At 47.8% G+C, this 20,020-nt stretch overlaps 1 protein-coding gene across 6 annotated transcripts in view; it reads right to left on the reverse strand.

Annotated features, from left to right (window-relative positions):
* The window catches only part of SPRING1 (SREBF pathway regulator in golgi 1), a 32,939-nt gene that overhangs the window by 6,440 nt on the left and 6,479 nt on the right, over positions 1 to 20,020 (reverse strand). For 2 of the 6 annotated variants that reach the window (XM_053902082.1, XM_053902083.1), the window contains exons 2-5: positions 17,835 to 17,991; positions 14,139 to 14,290; positions 13,433 to 13,546; positions 8,752 to 9,479 (exon numbers count right to left, since the gene is read on the reverse strand). In XM_053902082.1, coding sequence (XP_053758057.1) covers positions 9,318 to 9,479; positions 13,433 to 13,546; positions 14,139 to 14,290; positions 17,835 to 17,991 — 585 coding nt within the window. In that variant the 3' untranslated portion in view covers positions 8,752 to 9,317. Of the gene's footprint in view, positions 1 to 8,751; positions 9,480 to 11,042; positions 11,535 to 13,432; positions 13,547 to 14,138; positions 14,291 to 17,834; positions 17,992 to 20,020 lie in introns of those variants that run through there. The other 4 variants (XM_019467345.2, XM_019467346.2, XM_019467347.2 and 1 more) reach the window with 3 other exon arrangements.

Consider the following 20,020-nt stretch of genomic DNA (forward strand, 5'->3'; position numbering starts at 1 on the left):
CTAGTTACAAAAGACCACATATGGCATGATTCTATTTATATGGAACCTCTAGAATGGGTCAATCCATAGAGGCAGAAACTAGATGAATTGTTGCCAGTCACTGGGGGGAGAAAGAATGGGGAGTGACTACTAATAGGCATGGGGTTTCTTTTGGGGGAGGGGGGGTCACAAAAGTGTCTAAAATGAACTGTGATGGGTGCATAACTGTGAATATAATAAAATCACTGAACTGTATATACACTTTAAAGGGGTGGATTGTATGGTAAGTGAGTATATCCTGATAACATTGTTACAAAAAAAATAATGACATGGTAGACTAACATAGAAAACCACTTCCATTACCTTGATAAGTGGAAAAAACAAAAATAGTTACAGGGCTGCTGGGTTGTACAACCCAGGGGTGGGGGTGGGGGGCAACATTCTCTTTGTTACCATGGGAATGGTGCCCCCCCCAGGAGTTGTGAAATGAAACATGGGGCCCCACCCGTCTTCATGATCCTGGCTATCTACTCCACAGCCAGCCCGGCACGCACACCACTTCCTGTGCTTGGTGATCTCCCAACTCCTACTTCAAAGCCCCATTCGAGGGCCTTCATTTGGTTACAAAATGATAAAACAGGATCCAAATTTTCTTTTTTGTGAAATATATTAATATATAAGTGTGTGTATATGAAAATAGACACATACGCAGAGTGGTTATCTACAGATAAAAGAATCATGATAGCTTTTAATCTTTTTCATACCGCCCTAATTTTCTATAATGCAGTGTATTATTTTGTAATTAGAAAAAATTACAAATATTAGGGAAAAAAAGTACGTATGTCTAAACGTGTCATTTTACTCTCTAAGTCTGCCCTCTCAGCCTCACCCACACAGCAATACTTCCTCTATCCTCACATTTATGATCCCATATGGCAGGTAGTGACAAAACTGCCTATCTCTCACAACACACCATATTTTCTGGAAGCAGAGACCATTTCTAATTCATCGTTCTGTCCAACATCCAAATATGCCTGGTTTTGGTATGCTCACTACACATAGTATAGATCTAAGTATCAGTCAGTATCCTCTGTCAAAAGCCTGTACAAAAATTGCATTTTAGACTTTGCATTGAGGAAATGCTTTGTGTTTATGTCATTAATACTTTGCATTAACATGAGGGATTATTTCTCTTTTTGCCCTTGCTGCCAGGAAACTCAATTGCGTCACCTGTATTGTTCAACTGCATGTCTGCATTCTATTTTAAAGTTGTTCTAGGGGCGCCTGGGTGGCTCAGTCGGTTGAGCGTCCGACTTCGGCTCAGGTCATGATCTCGCGGTCTGTGAGTTCGAGCCCCACGTCGGGCTCTGTGCTGACGGCTCAGAGCCTGGAGCCTGCTTCTGGTTCTGTGTCTCCCTCTCTCTCTGACCCTCCCCCGCTCATGCTCTGTCTCTGTCTCTCTGTCAAAAATAAAACATTTTTAAAAATTTTTTTAAAATAAATAAATAAATAAATAAAGTTGTTCTGGGGCGCCTGGGTGGCTCAGTCGGTTGGGCGTCCGACTTCGGCTTGGGTCGTGGTCTCGTGGTCTGTGAGTTCGAGCCCCACGTTGGCTCTGGGCTGACAGCTCGGAGCCTGGAGCCTGCTTCATATTCTGGGTCTCCCTCTCTCTCTCTCTGCCCTCTCCCACTCATGCTGTCTCTCTCTGTCTCTCAAAAATAAACACTAAAAAAAAAAAAAAAAAAAAAAAAAAAGTTCTAATTTTATTTCTATTTTACTAATCAGTATTATATGTAAACATGTATTTTCTCAAATCCTTTTAGAAAATAATCAAGCTGTACAGGTGTAGGTCTGTGAATGAAGTAGGAATAAACATGTGGTGCCTGTGCCGTTCGAGCGTAAAAACGCAAGTGACACTTTATCTTAAGGGTAAATCAATACCTAAGGATGCTCAGGTACCACATTCCCCAAACCAGAGGCTCGGGATCCACTCAATTTTACATTTCAGAAGGTCATCTTCCACTCCTGTGTGCTCCCCAGCATCCAGCCCAGAGCTAGGCACACGGCAGGCGTCGTTAAATACCTGCAGAATGAATGGCTGGGGCTGGGAGTGTGGTGCCAGTCGCATTCAAGGGGTGGCAGGTTTAACCCAGGCCTTCTCCACTCGGCACCAGAGGCTCCGGGGGCCGGCTAACCGTCTGTGGAGGGGGGCTGTCCTGTGCGCCGTAGGACGTCGAACAGCCTTCCCGGCCTCTAGGAGATGCCAGTTGTGACTCCACATACACACTGGTGACCATCGAAAACGTCCGCAGACACTGGCAATGTCTCCTAGGGCGTAAAATCCCCTTCTGGTTAGACACTGCTGGTTTCAACCAACCTCTGCAGGTCCTGGCAACCAGCGCCTACAATCCTAGAGGTCTGGGGCCAGAAGGCTCCTTGTGCATGACCGTGGGCCCCACTCACAGATGGGCCAACGGGCCCAGAAGGGAGGAGACACGCAGAGCCAGAACGACCCCAGCGGTGCAGCCGTGTCTTCCCCTGCCCGTGCTGTCCTTTGGCTCAGGCTGCTGTCGGCAGGCTTGGCTTCTCCTGTGGTCCTTCGCCTTGGCTCGCAGACGGCCACCTGCTTGCACCACTGGCGTCTCTCTCTTCTTGAAAGGACACCAGTGCTGTCAGATTACAACCCACCCTAACGGCCTCATTTTCACTCAGTCACCTCTTTGAAGGCCTCATCTCCTCCCAAGTACAAGGGCTTCGGACTTAAGCATATGAATTTGGTGGGAAGACACAATGCAGCCCATTACAAGGACTCTGCCTGGTGGAGAGTAAGACACAGCCCTCTCACTAGTACGGAAAGGGTTAAGTTCCCCTTCTAGTACAGTCTTCAAAAGCCCTTTCGGCAGGGACCAGCAGCGAAAAGGTGAAACATTTTGCTTAAATCAAGGATGATCCAATCCTGGGGCCAAAGTGCAAATGTGAGAGCGAATGCCGACCGGTCCTCCCCTGGCACCTGCCCCCTGCCTTTCGTGCTCAGAGCCCCGTGCGGCGTTTACTCCATCACAGGGGCTAAAACAAGAAAGGTCTGGGTTCAGTCTTGGTCGTTTAAAACAAGACAGTGTGTCCCTATGCAACGTATTGAATCTTCGGGCTCGTTTCCTTAAAATGGGAATGAAAAGACCGACCTCCCTCCCTCATAGAAGTGGTTGTCAGGATTAAATAGGCCTCTAGCACCAGAAATGATTAGAAGAGGGTTGCTGTTATCACCGTCTGCCAAGGCCGTGTGCTGCCCACTCAGCCTGCGCGCACCTTTTGGAGATCTCAAGCGTGCATGTGGCTGCAGCGTCCCACGGCGTGGCCCGAGGAAGCTCACCTGTGCATCCAAGACTTCCTCTACAGAACGGGGAGAAAGAGCACCTGCCTCAGAAGACGGATGCAGAACGGGACACTGGGAGCGCTTCCAAGGCGCTGTCCTCTCCTGGGTAAGGACGGTTAAGAGACCTCTCTCCTTCTCCTCTCGGTGAACGGGGAGGAAAAAGAAAGTGGGTAGCATGGGCACCAGAGGCAGATCAAAGGCTGCTCTCCCGGGTGTCCGTGCACAAAATCAACAGCCCCGATGTGTCCTCAGCGGCAGCGGGCTCCCCGTCGACAGAAACCGCTTCATTGTTTTAAGGAGAGGGAGACCACGCGGGCTCCAGGCCCTCGGTCGCTTGACTAGCGGTGTGCTGGGACAGAAAACCTATGGAATTGGTGCCACCAAGTGGCACAGAGAGCAATTGTTGGTGTCTGTGCCACCAGCACCTCGTTCTCTCCTCTCCATCCCTCTTCCTTCCACCTCTCCATCCTCTCTCCCCCTCTGCCCTTGAAATGGCGCCCACGAGCATCGTTTAACCAGGCGGCTGTCCTTGGGGGTCTGCGAAGGCTGCAGACGAGAGACAGGGCTTTGAGATCTCATCTGACTTAACTCCACAGTTCCTCCCTGCGCTAAATCAGGTCAATGAGCTTATTTGTGTCGAATAAATGAGCCCAGCCGACTGCTGAGCTGCTGCAAGACTATTTATCTCGGGCTTCCAAGTTGGCACTTAGCAGGCCACAGGCAAAGCAAGGACAGGCACACGTGTCAGGGACTGAGCTCCGAGGGCATCCCCGAATTCTGCCCGGTGCAGACCTCCCAGGAGAAATGGAGTCCAGCACACGAGGAGAGCGAGCACGGCAGATCCCAGCCTCAAACAGTGCCCGCCGGAAGGCTCCATGGAGCACATGGGAGTATCTTTAAAAGCAGAGGTCCCTCGTGCCCTCAGAAACCATCACACTGCCAGACACTTGTCAAAGCAGAGCTGGAGCTTCGGGGGACACTTGGGCTGCCCTGAGCTCAGATCATCCTTCCTCCACACCAGATGTCCAGTAAGACGATCCACACATCTTTACCCAAACTTTTCACATAGCTTCCCCTTCCTTTCTGCATCTGAATGGCCTGCGTATGAGGAGATCTGGCGGGCTCGTCCCCGTCCTTCTCTCAGCTCGCAAGGGGAAGACTGGGCCAGGCTCCGTCCCCGGCAGGCTTCGTGCAGGTCCGCTCTGGACAAGCCGAAGCGCCTACCACTTACTTGCACACAACAAAAAGCCACCGCATGGAAACAGCCATCCTCGTGTGCAACTCTGAAAGGGCTTTCGAGGCCTCTAACCTGGCTTTATTTCAGAGGCCGGATCATAGAAGCAAAAACCTGCACTTTCCTACTCTACAATTAACTATAATTGCGTTACATCAATCTAACAGGGACTGTTTATTTTTAAATATTATCTACAGGATTCTACTTGATTGGCATACTAACATAAAATAACATGTTTATGTACAAAATACAGGCAAAACTTACATCGAAAATGACATGGTTATCTTTGGGGCCTAGGAGTCTAGTTTGGCACAATTTAATTTCAGTGTAGTTTCCTATACTGTAAGGTTTCTACTTTGTAATCACAAAAAGAAATGAAAGGAAGACCTTTTACCGAGGAACGACTACACAAGCCCTTCTTCGGAATTCCAAGATGCTCTGGGTAACTCAGGTTAAGCACACCTGAATAACTTAGCACCATACTCAGGCACAGCCGCGTATACAGCTCTGTGATTCCCTGCCAAAAGGCAGCTGTTTCTTATGATGGAAAACACAACAGCTGTTTTCACAGGTGCAGAGCAGCAATCCATGAGAAGCCGGTCCCAGCAGAGAAGAATACAGTGTCTATTTAACATTCGAGGAGGAAGAGGCAGAAAGCGGTGAGCCCCGGTTGAAATCTTCGCGAGAGAAGGGGGAAGCCCTGCTTTCAGGAAAACGGGTCTCCGATGGCTGGTCCGCTTGCCCTGTGAGGATCAGAGCCCAGGATCCAGAGGCTGGGAGGCACGAGTTCCGGTCTTGCTTTCACACACGGCGGCATCTCTGGCTGGTCCCAAACAGAATTTCCCATCTGCGAGATACCTTAGCCATCACCCTCATTTCACCAATGAGGAAAGCAACGCCAGAAAACATTACTTTACTCCCAGTCTTTAATGCCTGCACGCTTGTCAATAAAATGAGGCAGCCACCCACACACCTCATACCGCTGGTGTTCTGCTTACACACACCAGCGCCCTTAGTAACAGTGGGGTGTGGCCGACATAGTCTGAACCCCCAAATTTCACTGAGAGCCAACGCAACCGTTTCTCACTCAGCCAACACAACTTTTGATGTCGTGACAACCCGGACGGCAAGCTGACCAGAGCTTGCCTGCTCCACCTTGCGTAAAAAGTCAACAAACTGGGGCACCTGGGTGGCTCAGTCGGTTGAGCATCTGACTTCGGCTCAGGTCATGATCCTGAGGGGTTCGTGAGTTCGAGCCCCACATCGGGCTTGCTGCTGTCAGCCTGTCAACGTACCGCCTGCTTCGGATCCTCTGTCCTCCTCTCTCCACCCTTCCCCGACCTGCGCTCTCCCAAAAATAAATATTAAAAAACAAAAAAACAAAGTCAACAAATTAGAAAAGTCCAAAGCCGAAGGAACTTTTCTCCGTCTCAAAAACGTTTGTTTCTTTATTATAATATTAAAGGCTGGCCTTTCATTTTTAGAAAGTCCAGCAGCTCAGCTCTATCAGTGGATAGGAATCAAGCCGTACGCACAAAATAACGGACAAGGGCCCCTGGGACAGTTGTCCCCACTCAGCATACCGCCAGCCCCGATCCCTCCTGGTGCCTGTGAAAGCGGACTGACCAAGGAACTTCGCAGATGCGTGACTGCGCAGGAACAGGGAGACCAGCACCCACGGCTGCTCCGGCACCCTGATAACAAACCATGCGGGACAAATCCAAGCAGAAGGGCCTCGAAGGCAATGTGCCCACAAGCCACGCGGTCGGGAAAGCACTCGTGTAGGAAAGACCCTCATGATCCACTGGCAAGAAAAGCGTTACTATATCCTTGTGCGGCACCTTCTTATAGCAGAGCAAACGGAATCGGCAGCGGCATCTCCCAACTCCCTCTACCCCCCCAGTCACCCCACACAAGGAGCTGCTGGAGGGGGGGGGACCTGGAGAACAAAGCTGTCATGTTGGGGAGGGGACTGTTTGTGAACCTGCAGGCCATCCCACAGCGGAGCGTCTGCTCTGGGATCACACTAGTGTGCGAAGGACATCATGGCAGAGTAATAATGCTGTTCGTGGAGGCAGCACTGGGCTGGGAGAGACCAGTGAGGGAAGTAGCAGGTCCCCTGGGATTCCAGGGTAATTTAATCAGCGGCGCTTTAGCATGGCTGAAAGCAAGGGCAGGGAAATAATAAAGTCAGCTCCAAGCTCCTGGTAGCTTCCCTGTTCCACCTAAGGGGGAAATGTGACCTGAGGGTAGGGCCTCCACTTACGCCCCGCTGACATCTGCAGCCAGGTAAACCATGTCATGGGGCCCACCTGTGCGTGGCAGGATGTTTAGCAGCGTCCTGGCCTCCACCCACGAGAGGCACCATCCTCCCCCAGTTGTGACAAAAATGTCTCCAGACCTTGCCAAAGGTCCTTTTGGGGACAGAAGTGCCCCCGCTATTGCTGTCCTAGGTCAACTGGAAAAGTTAGCCCTCACTTAAAAATGCTAAGAAAAAGAAAGAAAAGTTGGGGCACCTGGGTGGCTCAGTTACGCATCTGACTTCGGCTCAGGTCACTATCTAGCGGTTTGTGAGTTCGAGCCCCACATCAAGCTCTGTGCTGACAGCTTCAAGCCTGGAGCCTGCTTCAGAGCCTGTGTCTCCCTCTCTCACTGCCCCTCTCCCATTCACACTCTGTCTCTTTCTCAAAAATAAACATTAAAAACAAATTTTTTAAATGCTAAGGAAGAAAAGTTGGCCAAGGTCAGGGACAGTTCACTACATTTGAAGAATGGCCAATTAGTACATGGAAGAGTTAATGTCAGTAGCAATTAAATAAATACAAATTAGAACACTGACATCCATCAGCAGAGTTAAATGATAACGTGAGGGTCTCAGGGGCATGGCAAAAAAAAAAAAAAAAAAAGACACTCCCACAATTTTTAGGTCACAGTAAAAACTGGTGAAAATAGTTATCAGATGAATATACAAACACGCATTTAAAAGTGCTATTATCAATGCATTGTTTGTAGCAGCCAAAAAACAAATGTTAATAAGCTAAGTGTCCTCAGCAGGGGGTTAATAACATTATTGTAATCCACAAAATTGACACCATGTGGACATTACAATTATTACAGGCCTATATGTTCACATAGGAGGATGTCCATTACAGGACTGTCTTCAAGAGGAAAACGGGCGCCTGTTTCTGCCTGAGAAGTCATGGGAGAAGAGAAAAAAGACTGGGGCTGATCTCTGGGTCATGGGATTTTCGGTGACTATTAATTTCATCTTTACCTATTTCTGAGTTATCTGAAGTTCTTCATCGTGAGCATGAGTTCCTTTAAAACTAGTAATAAAGATAATGCCGGGAATTCTGTGATCGCCACCCTTCCACCTGAGGGGCCCACGGCCCCCCGCGTTGTAACCACCTGACACTGTCCCCCTGCTGGGCTGCAGACGGCGGACTTTGTGCTGAGCACTAGGCTTCACTCGCGCGGATACCTCACACGGGTGACCCCACTTTCCAGGTGAAGGGCCTGGGACTCGGGAGAGGAGACCACCCAGAGCCCCCGGTCAGCAAGCAGTCACTAACCACGAGACTGAGTTCTCTCCCGCCCGCGAGGGAGCCGCCAGCACCACAATAAGCAACATCTCGGCACGTGTACAATTTATCTGCAAATCCCAACGCCAGGAAAAGCCTCGCTGGGGATCCTGCAGGTGGCACTGCCCAAGCCCACGGTTCTCTGCAGCCACACCAACTGAGGCACTTCCCGGAGGCCCGCAGTCCGCCTTCGGGAGCATATGGACAGCTGACGTCCAGGCTCTAAAACCCTAACCCCCGCTTTCCAAGAGGTGTCGAGCTCCCGCCGCGATGCGATGCCAGTCCCACGTTGCCAGGTCCAGGGCTGCCCTGAGGCCCCAGCCTGGTGGAGGCAGCTCACCCCTCCTTCGTACCTGCCTGCCTCGGCACCTGACACACTCTGCTGTTTGTTTCCCTGTTGGGACAGATCTTTGCGCTCCAGCAACAAGCAACGCAATTAAGATTCAGAACTGGGGGAAATGCTCTAAATTGTCCTCTTACCTTTTGCCCCAAACACTCATCATTTAGAAACTTTTTTTTAATTTTTGAATTTTTTTTAATGTTTATTTATTTTTGAGAGAGAGGGAGAGAGAGAGAGAGGGGGGGGGGGGGAGGGGCAGAGAGACAGAATCCGAAGCAGGCTCCAGGCTCTGAGCTGTCAGCACGGAGCCCAATGCGGGGCTCAAACCCACAAGCAGTGAGATCATGACTTGAGCTGAAGTCGGATGCTCAACCGACTGAGCCACCCAGGCACCCCCCGTAACTTTTTTTTTTTAACTAAAGGTATTTTTGTCCCTTCTTTCAGGTTTCCCTAAAATCCCAGCATGTGTCATGTGCTTTGCTAAACTCTGGCCATGCAGAACTAAGGTGAGGTCCCTGATTCTAGAAACCCTCAGTCAAGGAAAAACAAACCACAGCGTGCAGAGCAGGGAGAGGTTCTGGGCTGGAAGGCTGGGGAGGCGGAACAATGTCCCAAGTCCTTCAACGACTTCATTATGTAGTCTGCAGTGTTGTGAGTTTCCAAACCAATGAACTTGACTTAAGTTAAACAAACAAACAAACAAAACATATTCCAGGGCCAAATGAAAATGACCTTCAAATTACTGACCCAATTTGGCTACTGAGGCCCCCCTCTCCTCTCTTTTGACCTGGACAACGGAAATCTACACTCTCAAGGGGGGGGACCGGTGGGGGGGATGATCATGGCAGAGCTGGCGGTGGAGCTGGCGAGAGGCGATAGCGGACCTGAAGCCAGAGATGAAGTTCTTGTTCTCGTTCTGTGGTCAAATCTCAGTAGGGACTCTGGGAAGTCGCTTCGCTTCTTTTTCCTCATCTGTGGGGTGGGCATACACGCGAGCTTAACTCTCTCACACAGCTGTAGGTACTATTTGTGAAAGCACTGAAAACACAGAACGTGCTCCTCGGTATTTCAAGTACGAAGTAAAGAGGTGTGGGTTGGTCCTCGATACGCGCTGTTTGCACATTCAGTCTACGTTACCCTGCTCAGAAGTTCAAATAAGCTCCAAGGAGAGACTGACACCAGTGACAACCACGTAAGACAGACTCCCACACCAGACTGAGTCACCAAAAAGAATGAGATGGTAAAACACCCAGACATGCACCTTTCTCTCACAGACGAAGTTTGATTTAGCACCGTGAATACACACAGAATCCACAAAGTCCAATGCAAATTAAATAGATTTTCGGGGGAAAAAAACATTAAAAACCAATTGCCAGACAGTTCGCCCCCGGAAAAAGCTTATTTAGGGGGACAAACCACTTTGGGAAGATAAATATAAGATGTAACAGGAAGTTAAGGGAAATTTTAACTGCTACATACTGCAGAAACACACTGGAAGGCAAACACGGTCCAAAGAAAAAGCCGTGCTTGGAAAAAAAAAAAAAAACATATACATATACATATATATATATATATATATATATGCGCATATACCTATGTACATATATATACATATATCTCCAAAGTGGATTGTAGAACTAATGCCCTGCTCCAAGGTCAACAACTTGAACAACCAAAAAATGAAAAATACCTTGCCCAAGTGAGGGGCTCCAGGAAAGATCTGTGCGTTAATGTCTCCTGAGAGCAAAGAGCCATACTATTTGAGGGGCAGGATGTCTTTGAGGACCAAAGATCTGAGACCTTGAGCTTGAGAGAATCAGTGTCACATGAGAAATCCTGGGGGGTGCCTCGAGCATGTGGACGCACAGCCGCATGTCCAGCATTCACGGACTCGTCCCACTGAGGGCAGGAGTAAGTCTCTTACAGAACCTTGACAGAAACCCGGGCTTTCTTCTTCCTGGCAAATCAGAAGGAAAGTGAAGGTCTGAACCTGTTATGTGTCCCGAAGCTGACAGCAATGAGGATGACTCTCACAGCCAGTTGCTAGATGTGTCTCCACGTAGCAATCACCTTGACACCGGGCTTCCACAACAGGAGAGGAGAGGAGGCCGCGGTGACGTTCCTGAGGCTCCCAGCGTGCCACGGCTGAGCGGAGTACAATCATTTCAACGGCGGCATGGGAAACGAGAACAAAATCCTCCAGAACAACAAGCCCGAACTTCTGGTCGTAACAGTGCTCACAGAGAGGTAAGCAAGCATATTCAAATACCACTACGAGAAAACCTGAGGGCACCCGGTGCCCCCTGCTAGGAACACGGTACGGAGCGGGAATGGAATAGTATCTTTTGAGCTATCGGCAATTTTACACGTCAGGATACGGTGTTCAGAGCCCACACCCGAAGATGCTGTGAAAACAAAACCAAAAATAACTACCTTGAGAGATCACGCGCTTTCAGAGGGGCGAAACACTTCACCTGGGTGAAGGGATGACTTAGCTCATGAAACTCAAGAACACAAGAAAACGACGACAACAACAAGAATTTCCTTGAATATATTCAACTATCAAGGCAAGGCATCCTCCCCTATCAAACATCATCACTTTCCCACTACTCCAAAGAAATGCAATAAATAACTTTACAGTGAAGGGTTCCATGAGTCTACCATGGTAGAAGTGTCCCCGAGTGCCCACGCCTCCACGAGCTCGCCCGTAGTCTGTTCCTGAACGTGACTTGCTGGCGTTTCCAAGCTGCTTTACAGAACAGTGTCACGGGTTAAAGCCCAGTGGAGAGTGAGGCCAAAAGTACAACACAAGAAGTGGTCAAAGCCAAGGTCAAAGCACGAAGACCCTCTTCTTCCAAGCGGACTAGAGATCACTGGAGCGTGGCTTCGGGCCACAAGTTCTTCGGCGGTGCCTGGTCGCCCACGGGTCGTCTTCTGTGCCCGTCACGCAGGGAAGAGCTCAGGAGGGCTCTCTCCGTAGCAATACTTGGCTATGGGGTCCCTATAGGTGTTCTCGTGTTGCACGCTCTGTTGGCAAAAGGGAAGATAAGAGCGCCATGAGACAGAGCAGAGTTTCACATTTCTCCCTCTCGGAACAGTGGAGATCAGAGCAGGACTGCGGGCAGTCACCCCCTGCAGGAGCCTGGACGAGGCCATCTCCAAATGCCACCAAAAGGCTCCAAGGCACTTGTCTGAAACAAAGGTGGAAGCTCAACACAGAATGCCAACGAAGAGCATGAAAATGGGCAGAACGTCACTATGTGACTGTTTCTTTTTACGTCAACAGTGAGGGGTTTTTTTTTTGCTGTTTTGGTTTTTTTCTTTTTAAACAGCCTAGCTATGACCTGGGCAATTCGAGACAATCATTTTTTTTGCAAATGATTTTAAGTTAGATTAAGATCCAGTGGGTGCTTTGCTCCTGACTTCTGTGCTCCAAAGAAATGCAGTTCCTGGTCCTGAGCCCTGCAGAGACGAAGGAGATACCACTTCACGTGGCTCTCATGAAGGTTTATGTACCTCGAGGTCTGGCACATGAGCCCAGCCCCACAATACCACATAAGCCTCATCTGGCTAAGCAAACGGAGAGTGTGACTTAACAGACCATCATCCCCGATGGCTAATTTTCCAGCAGTTTGTTTTCATACAAGCAACTTGAGTTGTTGGCTAGTCTGGAGTTCACTAATTAGCCCAAAACCAATGTTTAGCAGCTAAATTGTAAGTATTAATCCAATTTATAGACATGCAGCAAATCTCCTTTTTGGGATACTGCAATCAACCGGGAACCAGGATCCCTCTCTTTGCAATAAAAAGATAGTTAGAAAAGTTAGCATCTTCCCTTAAGACTGGAAATAGCGTCTGGGTTTTATCGGTTAAGGAAAGAAAATATTCCGCCTTTTCTACCACTTCTCAGAATGAGAGAGAATCTGAATCAAAATGAGTCATGTGTTCAGCCTTCCTCCACATTTCCTTCAAAGCCCATTCAAGTGGAAAGCTCTTCCAGCAAAACAAGACCATCAGGAATTTCTTCATGTTTTCCAATGCTCATTATAATCCCTGAAATATTTACCCAGTGATTCTGAGTGCTCTGAGAGCAGACCAGAGACGGACAAAGTGGCATAAGATCAAAAGGTGGTCTACAGAAATCTGCCAAGGGTACGAGAGTCGCAGAGAATGACAAGTCTGTCTCAGACGAAGCCAGCAGTCTTGGAGACACCAAGGACACAAACCAGAAGAAGCGTGCTTGCACAATACACGCCTGCTGATCTTACGACCCGAGCCCCGACAACACCCGACCACACAAGCTGACAGCCAAGGCTGCAGAGCGATGCGAAGGCACAGACGTGCAGACACTTGCCGCGGCAGGTGCAGCGCCGAGTGCCCGAAGAGCAAAGCATTTACTGACAGCATGCTACTGAGTACCGAGAGCTCGACAACCCGCAGGCTGATTCGTGTATTTTTAAATGCCCACCTGCCCTGCCCCCTCAAATCCTAAAATAAACCACAACTCTGTCCCGGAACAAATTACTACTTCCTCTGAACAAGTGGTTGCCGGAAAGCCTTAGTCACATTTCAGTCAAAGACGCGGGGAGAGAACTGCTCTCAGGAACCGGACTGCGAGGACTCCACCCAGACTTAAAAATAATTTTAAGCTCCCACGTGAAGGGCAGACATGCCAATCAGATAGGGGAGATGCAAGCTGATTAGACCTTGATTTAATATAAATATTTTACTTCCCTAATGTGTGCAACCTCCTGTTGACATTCTAAATACTATCACTGCACCAAACAAAGCTCGACGCTGCTTCGCTTAAATCTCTTCTCCATTATTACTCTGCCAAGAGGCCTCCACTGCGTATTCTCGAGTTTTCTTCTAAACCCTGACTCCCACTCGCCCATCCCCCAGCTAGAGGCATCACAGCTTCTGACCTGGGATGAGGTTCTGCACTTGGCCAAACACAATTCAAAGTGATCTTCGACGGCCATGAAGAGGTTCTGGAATGCCACAGCTGCCCGGTTGAGGAAGCGCTCCAGGAGAAGTTGCTATGGAAACAAAAGTTAGTACCTGTAATAAATTCAGACTCAGCAGCACAAGGTAACCTTGGATATTTCTCCTGAACTAAGAGACTGCTGATATGGAAGGGGGGTGGGGAGGGAGACAGCAAGCTCAAACGCACACGAGCCCTATACCCTACGCGTCAGGTATCTGATGAGCGATACATCAGTCCATCCTGCAAAACTAACTGGGAACCTCCTTTCACTGTCAACCTTTCTTCACAGCAGCAATTTCTGACATCTCAAAGTTCCCTCCTCGGCGCTTTTTTGTTTAATGTTTATTTATTTTGAGAGCGAGCCCACAAGGGCGGGGCAGAGAGAGAGAGAGAGAGAGAGAGAGAGACATCCCGAGCGGGCTCCGCACTGTCAGCACGGAGCCCAATGCGGGGCTCCATCCCACAAACCGTGAGATGACGACTTGAGCTGAAATCAAGAGCCGGATGCTTAACCGACTGAGATCCCCAGGTGCCCTCTCAGTTCTACCTTGAGAACAGCTGCACGTGGAGACGTCAGTGCTCGTCACGAAGTCCCATCCTAGACAGAGAGAGGAGGGGACGTGGAGGGGAGCGGCTCCGCGTACCTTGCTGGGCTGCAGGCAGCAGGACACGCAGTACTCGTAAGCGCTGCAGCAGCCGTTGGGCAGGCAGCCGTCACAGCGGTACTGCTTCGTGCCGGGGACGTCGACGTTGCAGCAGCCGTTCACCAGCAAATCCCTCCTTTCACAAATGTATCCTGGAAGCCAGAGACTCACCTGAGTACAAAGCCGGCAGTTCTCGCAGCTCGCTACCGGGGTGACCACAATGAGGGTACCGCGCGCGGAGAACGCGGAGACAGAACGTGGAGTCTGGAGCGTCCCAGGCACCAAAGGGCCAGGAGTCAGACACAAGGGGACCCGAGCTTTCCACGTGCGGCGTTTACAGGCAGCATGGACTCCCACGTTGTAAGCAGGCTATACATTCTAACCCACCTAAAGCGACCTTTCGGTCTGCTGTCATGTGTTTGATTTAATCACCACGTCAAGTCACACCTAACCAACGTAAGCTACTCTTTCACCTGTGATCGAAGAAAAATGGCATTGTTTTTAGAAAAGGAAAAAAAAAAGACAGAAAATAGAAAAAAACCGAGGCATTCATTCCTGAAAGTCGGAGCCGTCTGGATTAAAAAACCAACCAACCAACCAACCCTCCCCCTTTACAAATATATTTTAAATGCCTGGCATTTATTTACTCAGTAGTTTGGAAGATTTTTTTTAAAACGTAGTCCTACCTAATCTTCATAAATTGATTCAGGCTGTTTGTAAGTATATAGGCCGGGGACTCAACTAGCCCTCAGCGTTAGGGAATACAAGCTCTCTACCACCCAAGGGAGAAAAATCCTAATTCCCTCCACTCCTCATAAATCCCATCATCTGTACACACTCCCTCCACCCCAATCAAACCCATCCTCAACTTGAAGGAAAGAATCTCCTTACAAAAACCAATTTATTGTTCAGAGCTGCTAAACAGACATTTCTCTACAACCTTCTGGGAGCGGGACAGAAAAATGTAAGAAAAGTGCACGAGGGACACCACATGGCCCTTGGGAAACTCCCAGGTGTGTGCAACCAGCCCCCAGGTCTCCACCCGGGCCCACAGGTGCCCACAGGTGCCCAAGGTGTGGAGCAGCTGTCGCTAGCGTCATTCCTTTCCAAATGCCCCAGCTTCTTAATCCTCAGACAATGAGACTCGGTGAAGCACAAGGTCGTTTTCTGAAACTACTCTGGAAAACACAGCCTGTGCAGGAGCAGGAGGCACCAGTAAAATAACAATGGAAGAGACTCAGAGGACCCGCACCTAACTAACACCTGGAAAACTGGAGCCTGGAAAGAACCAGACCCCAGTTACCTGAGAACTAGGAACTTTGTGTTGCTGTTTCTAACTATGCCATTCTGTCTTCCATGTTGAAAGAAGCCTTGAACGCCATAGTAAATGTTTCTGGGATTCCCAACTATTCTTACTCATTTTCCCCACTGGGATTATAAACAAACAAACAAACAAAAGTCCAAACAGCCCAGCGTGTTTCTCAAAATTCTGCCCCAAATAACTACCCTCCAACCTTATTACCTCTGTGTCAGGAAGACGTAAAATATAATGTAACCTAAACTCCACTTGTGAAAACTATCTTTCTGCCCTTTTCTCTCTCCCGTGTTGTGTCAGCACCACTGCGTGCCTTTTGCGCCCCAGTGCCAGCTGCACGTAGTTAGCCTTGAAACCACAGGTCCTCCTGACTGCTGGTAAAATAAAGCTAATCGAGATTTCTCCTTTTGCATCGTAAATCTATTCATGCAAATGTTGTTTCCAACAAAGAGTCCAGTAAGATCACAACCTCAGAGTGTGTTGCTATTGACTGAGAAATTAACTCCTAACCCTGGAAAAGCTTGCCATTCTAATTGGTTGTCTTATTTAATAACTGTTACCCTGGAAATATTTGCGGTGGCACCTGCTTGCTGAAAGACATAAATTCCTCCAAGTTTTCTTTGTACTGTTTATTGCTTCTCACAGTCGTAAAGGTACAATAAAGACTATGGCTCCTGGATTTTTATTGATTGATTCTTGGAACTTTTTACTTTAAGAAATCTGAGAGTCTTTGTCTCCCATGAATTAATCAGAGGGAAATTATTCGTTTGTTAGCTACAACAAAAAACGGCTGTCACTCACAACCTAATGTTAACTAGGAGACCCAGGGGGTTAAGACTTCATGTTTTCTCACTGGGTGTCATACGAACAAAACAGTCTCCAAGCAAAAAAGGACTGGACTCTAAGTTCAGTCCTGGCCCGGGGTCTGCCCACTGACTGGCTCTATCACCTTACGGAAGTAAATTGCCTTTGCCAAATTTTAAGAAACAAAACAGAACACAAAAAGAAGCTATCTGCGGTATTATTTGCCTTCTCAATGTGATCTTAGAGGTGGAGGCTGACATTGGCAATCACTGCTGGAGCATGAGTGCATTTTTGTGCAAAACTGTCCAGCTCTCCCACCGTAGGTGGGTGGTTTGCCTCTGATCCCTTCCTTCAATTCCAAATAACCTCATCTGGTCTGATACCTTTGAGATCTTTTCGTCAAGGTTTTATTTATTTATTTTCTATTTTGCTGGGAACGCAAACTTTTTTGAAGAAACAATAAATGCACGGCCATTGTCATGTTAAAGACTGAGCATCTGCATTTTGGTCGGTCAGTGTGTACAGAGGAGTTTTCTAATTCAAGGTTGCCTGGGTCAATTTCAGTACTGCCAGAGTCACAACCCACTTGTGCTCAGGTTCTTTGAAATAAGAGCACAAGTTACTCTTGCAAACAAACCAACCGCATAATCTCCAAAGCACCAACTGAAAAGAGAAAAAAAGAAATCTGTAGAACTAGCAGGGAACTCTGAAAAACTGTTTGTGGATAGTTGACATTAAGGAAAAGTGTTACTTTTTTGATGTAATCATGGTATCCTGATCATGGTTTACAAGAGTCCTTGTCCTTGTCGGCAAGTTCCTTAGCCCCTTGGTGCCTGTGTCTTCACCTATTAAGTAATAAGAACAATGCCCACACCTCACAGGACTGCTGCAAAAATCAGATGAGATATTGAAAGAGAGGTTTTAGCCCAGTGCCCGGCATGCAGTTAAGAGCTCACTTAATGCAGGTTGTACATTCATGAGAGACCCTCTTTGGGAAGACCGGGCCAGCCTTTGTGTAGTGAGCCCTCGAGCAGTGGTCTAATCCAACTACTTCAATGGCACAGGAATCGCCTTTCTTATAGACTAAAAGGAGGCAAGAAAACTGTGGGAGAAAACCCCCAGGCAGACAGGCAGCCATTTTCACTGTAAGAGTAACACATTTGGAATATGTTTATAATTCACGTGAGATCACCCAGTTAGTCAATGAGCACATTTCCGAAGTGCCAGAACCATGGGGATAGTATGTAGGTCACCAAGGAGGAATGCTGGTTACCCTGTAGAGTTCACCATTCAGAGAAGAGAACACTGGCAAGATCTGAATATCCTGGGGCCAGGACAAGACCGGCAGGAAGCAGCCTAGGGACTGGTGCAGGGTCCAATGCTTCAGAGACAGAATTATCAGGACCAAACTTCTCTGACAGTGAGGGGGATTATGAATGATGAGTAAGGTATGAGACACAGAGATGTGAGAAATGCTGGAAACGAGCAGGAAGGGACAAGGCTCTGTATAAAACCCAAGCGATGGACTCCCACTGGAATCCATCGCTGGCTGCAGAGAGGATGGGAGCCAGCCCTACCTAGCTCGTCCGTGATGAGGTGCTTCCCTTGAATGGAGTTCCGGCACTGGTTGCCAGGCCGACTGCTGTTGCCCAGGTGAAACTGCACTTTCCACGGAATGGGCTGGTCGTGGTCTTGAACCTGGAGGAGATTCCGATCTCTCACTGCCCTCTCCTCCTACAGAGACGACAAACAGAAAGGTTAAAGTACCGTTTCTTGCATTTCTGCCAATTTTTCATACAAACTACAATAACAAGACAGAAACAATATAAAAAAGCTTGCCCAACAGGAACCGTCACCCCCACCCCCATATGAGCAAAGTCTGAGCCAAAGTCATAATATAAAAAGCAAAATAAACCTGTAGGAAAAGTAGTAAAATAAGGCTATGCTTCAAAACTGGCATAATTACATTAACGGCCCCTGGATTACATGCACATTGTAAACATGTATGAAAGTGTTAATTCCATGCAAAACTTTGGAGGGAAAAAGTCTTAAACTTTCCTTAAATGATTTGCCATCGATAAAATAATTTATTTTTATATCAAAACAAACACATTGTGGAATAAAAGGTAAAATGTGAATACACTTTTAAAATAGAAGAGGAGACTTCACAAAATTTTGCAATGGTCATTTCAGACAATACCTGGACTCATCTGGAGCACAAGGTCACTTCCATTACGAGTACTTCAGTGGTAAACTCAGGGGATACTGAATTGGGAGGTTGGTTTTAGGGGCAAGAAGAAGCATGTCAACTCGCAAATTTCTCCTATGAAAAAACAGTGAGTATGCAACCCTTACAACATACCTTTCTTTACATAAGACATCCTTGCCGGCCAGCCCTTTACCTACATGTGCAAAGGGACTTGCTGCTCTACAGGCAAGCCCCTGCACCTTCTCTCCTAGCCTCCAAGCTGCAGCCGAGCTTTCAAAACTGCTTTTCCTATACTATTACAGAAACTAAGGGGAAGGCACCTGAGTACCAGAAGACAAGCCAAGCATGAGATAGCCATCTTCTGAATCCTTTAACCTGCTGTTGGAAAACAAAACAATTATATAAGACTCTCTCCCAAAGGCTTTTTATATACTTTAAACATTCTACCTTTTTAATAGAATTCTGTGGCTTTTACCATTAATGATCTATCACGTGTCACCAGCGAAAGGGACTAACCTTGAAAGTTTGATGGCAAATGATATATACTTTAAAACAATGGAACAGATCTTTATAGTTACTGAGATTTCTTTAGGAAAGCAATCTGGAAAAAAGCTATTAATATTTAAAATAAACACATCCACAGGGGCACCTTGGTGGCTCAGTCGATTAAGTGTCTAACTTCAGCTCAGATCATGGTCTCACAGCTTGTGAGTTCCAGCCCCACGTTGGGCTCTATGCTGACAGCTCAGAGCCTGGAGCCTGCTTCGGAGTCTGTGTCTCCCTCTCTCTCTGCCCCTCCACAACTTGTGCATGTGCTCTTTCTCAAAAATAAACATTAAAAAAAATTTTTAAAAAGGGGCGCCTGGGTGGCTCAGTCAGTTAAGCGTCTGACTTCGGCTCAGGTCATCATCTCACAGCTTATGGGTTCGAGCCCCACGTTGGGCTGTATGCTGACAGCTCAGAGCCTGGAGCCTGTTTCAGAATCTGTCTCTCTCTCTCTCTCTCTCTCTCTCTCTCTCTCTCTGCCCCTCCCCTGCTCACACTCTGTCTCTCTCTCTCTAAAAATAAATAAACATTAAAAAATTTTTTTAATTAAAAAAAATAATACACATACACATACACTCCTTTGGCACAGCAAGCACATTTTAAAAAAAAATTTTTTTTTAACGTTTATTTATTTTTGAGACAGAGAGACAGAGCATGAACGGGGGAGGGTCAGAGAGAGAGAGGGAGACACAGAATCCGAAACAGGCTCCAGGCTCTGAGCTGTCAGCACAGAGCCTGACGCGGGGCTCGAACTCACAGACCGTGAGATCATGACCTGAGCTGAAGTCGGACACTTAACTGACTGGGCCACCCAGGCGCCCCATAAACACATTTTTGAGCTTATCCTATAGAAAGTACCACTGTGTAAGGATGCACCAGGATGTTTACTACAGCACTGTTTACATGGTAGGAAAAACCTAGAAACCCAACGGAGAAATGACTGAAAAACACTGGCATAGCTTTGGCCACTACAAACAACTCAGATGTGAATGATACATACTTATTTAG

Source organism: Panthera pardus, unplaced genomic scaffold, assembly GCF_024362965.1.
Source record: "Panthera pardus isolate Hobbes unplaced genomic scaffold, ASM2436296v1 HiC_scaffold_15, whole genome shotgun sequence".
Taxonomy (NCBI): domain Eukaryota; kingdom Metazoa; phylum Chordata; class Mammalia; order Carnivora; family Felidae; genus Panthera; species Panthera pardus.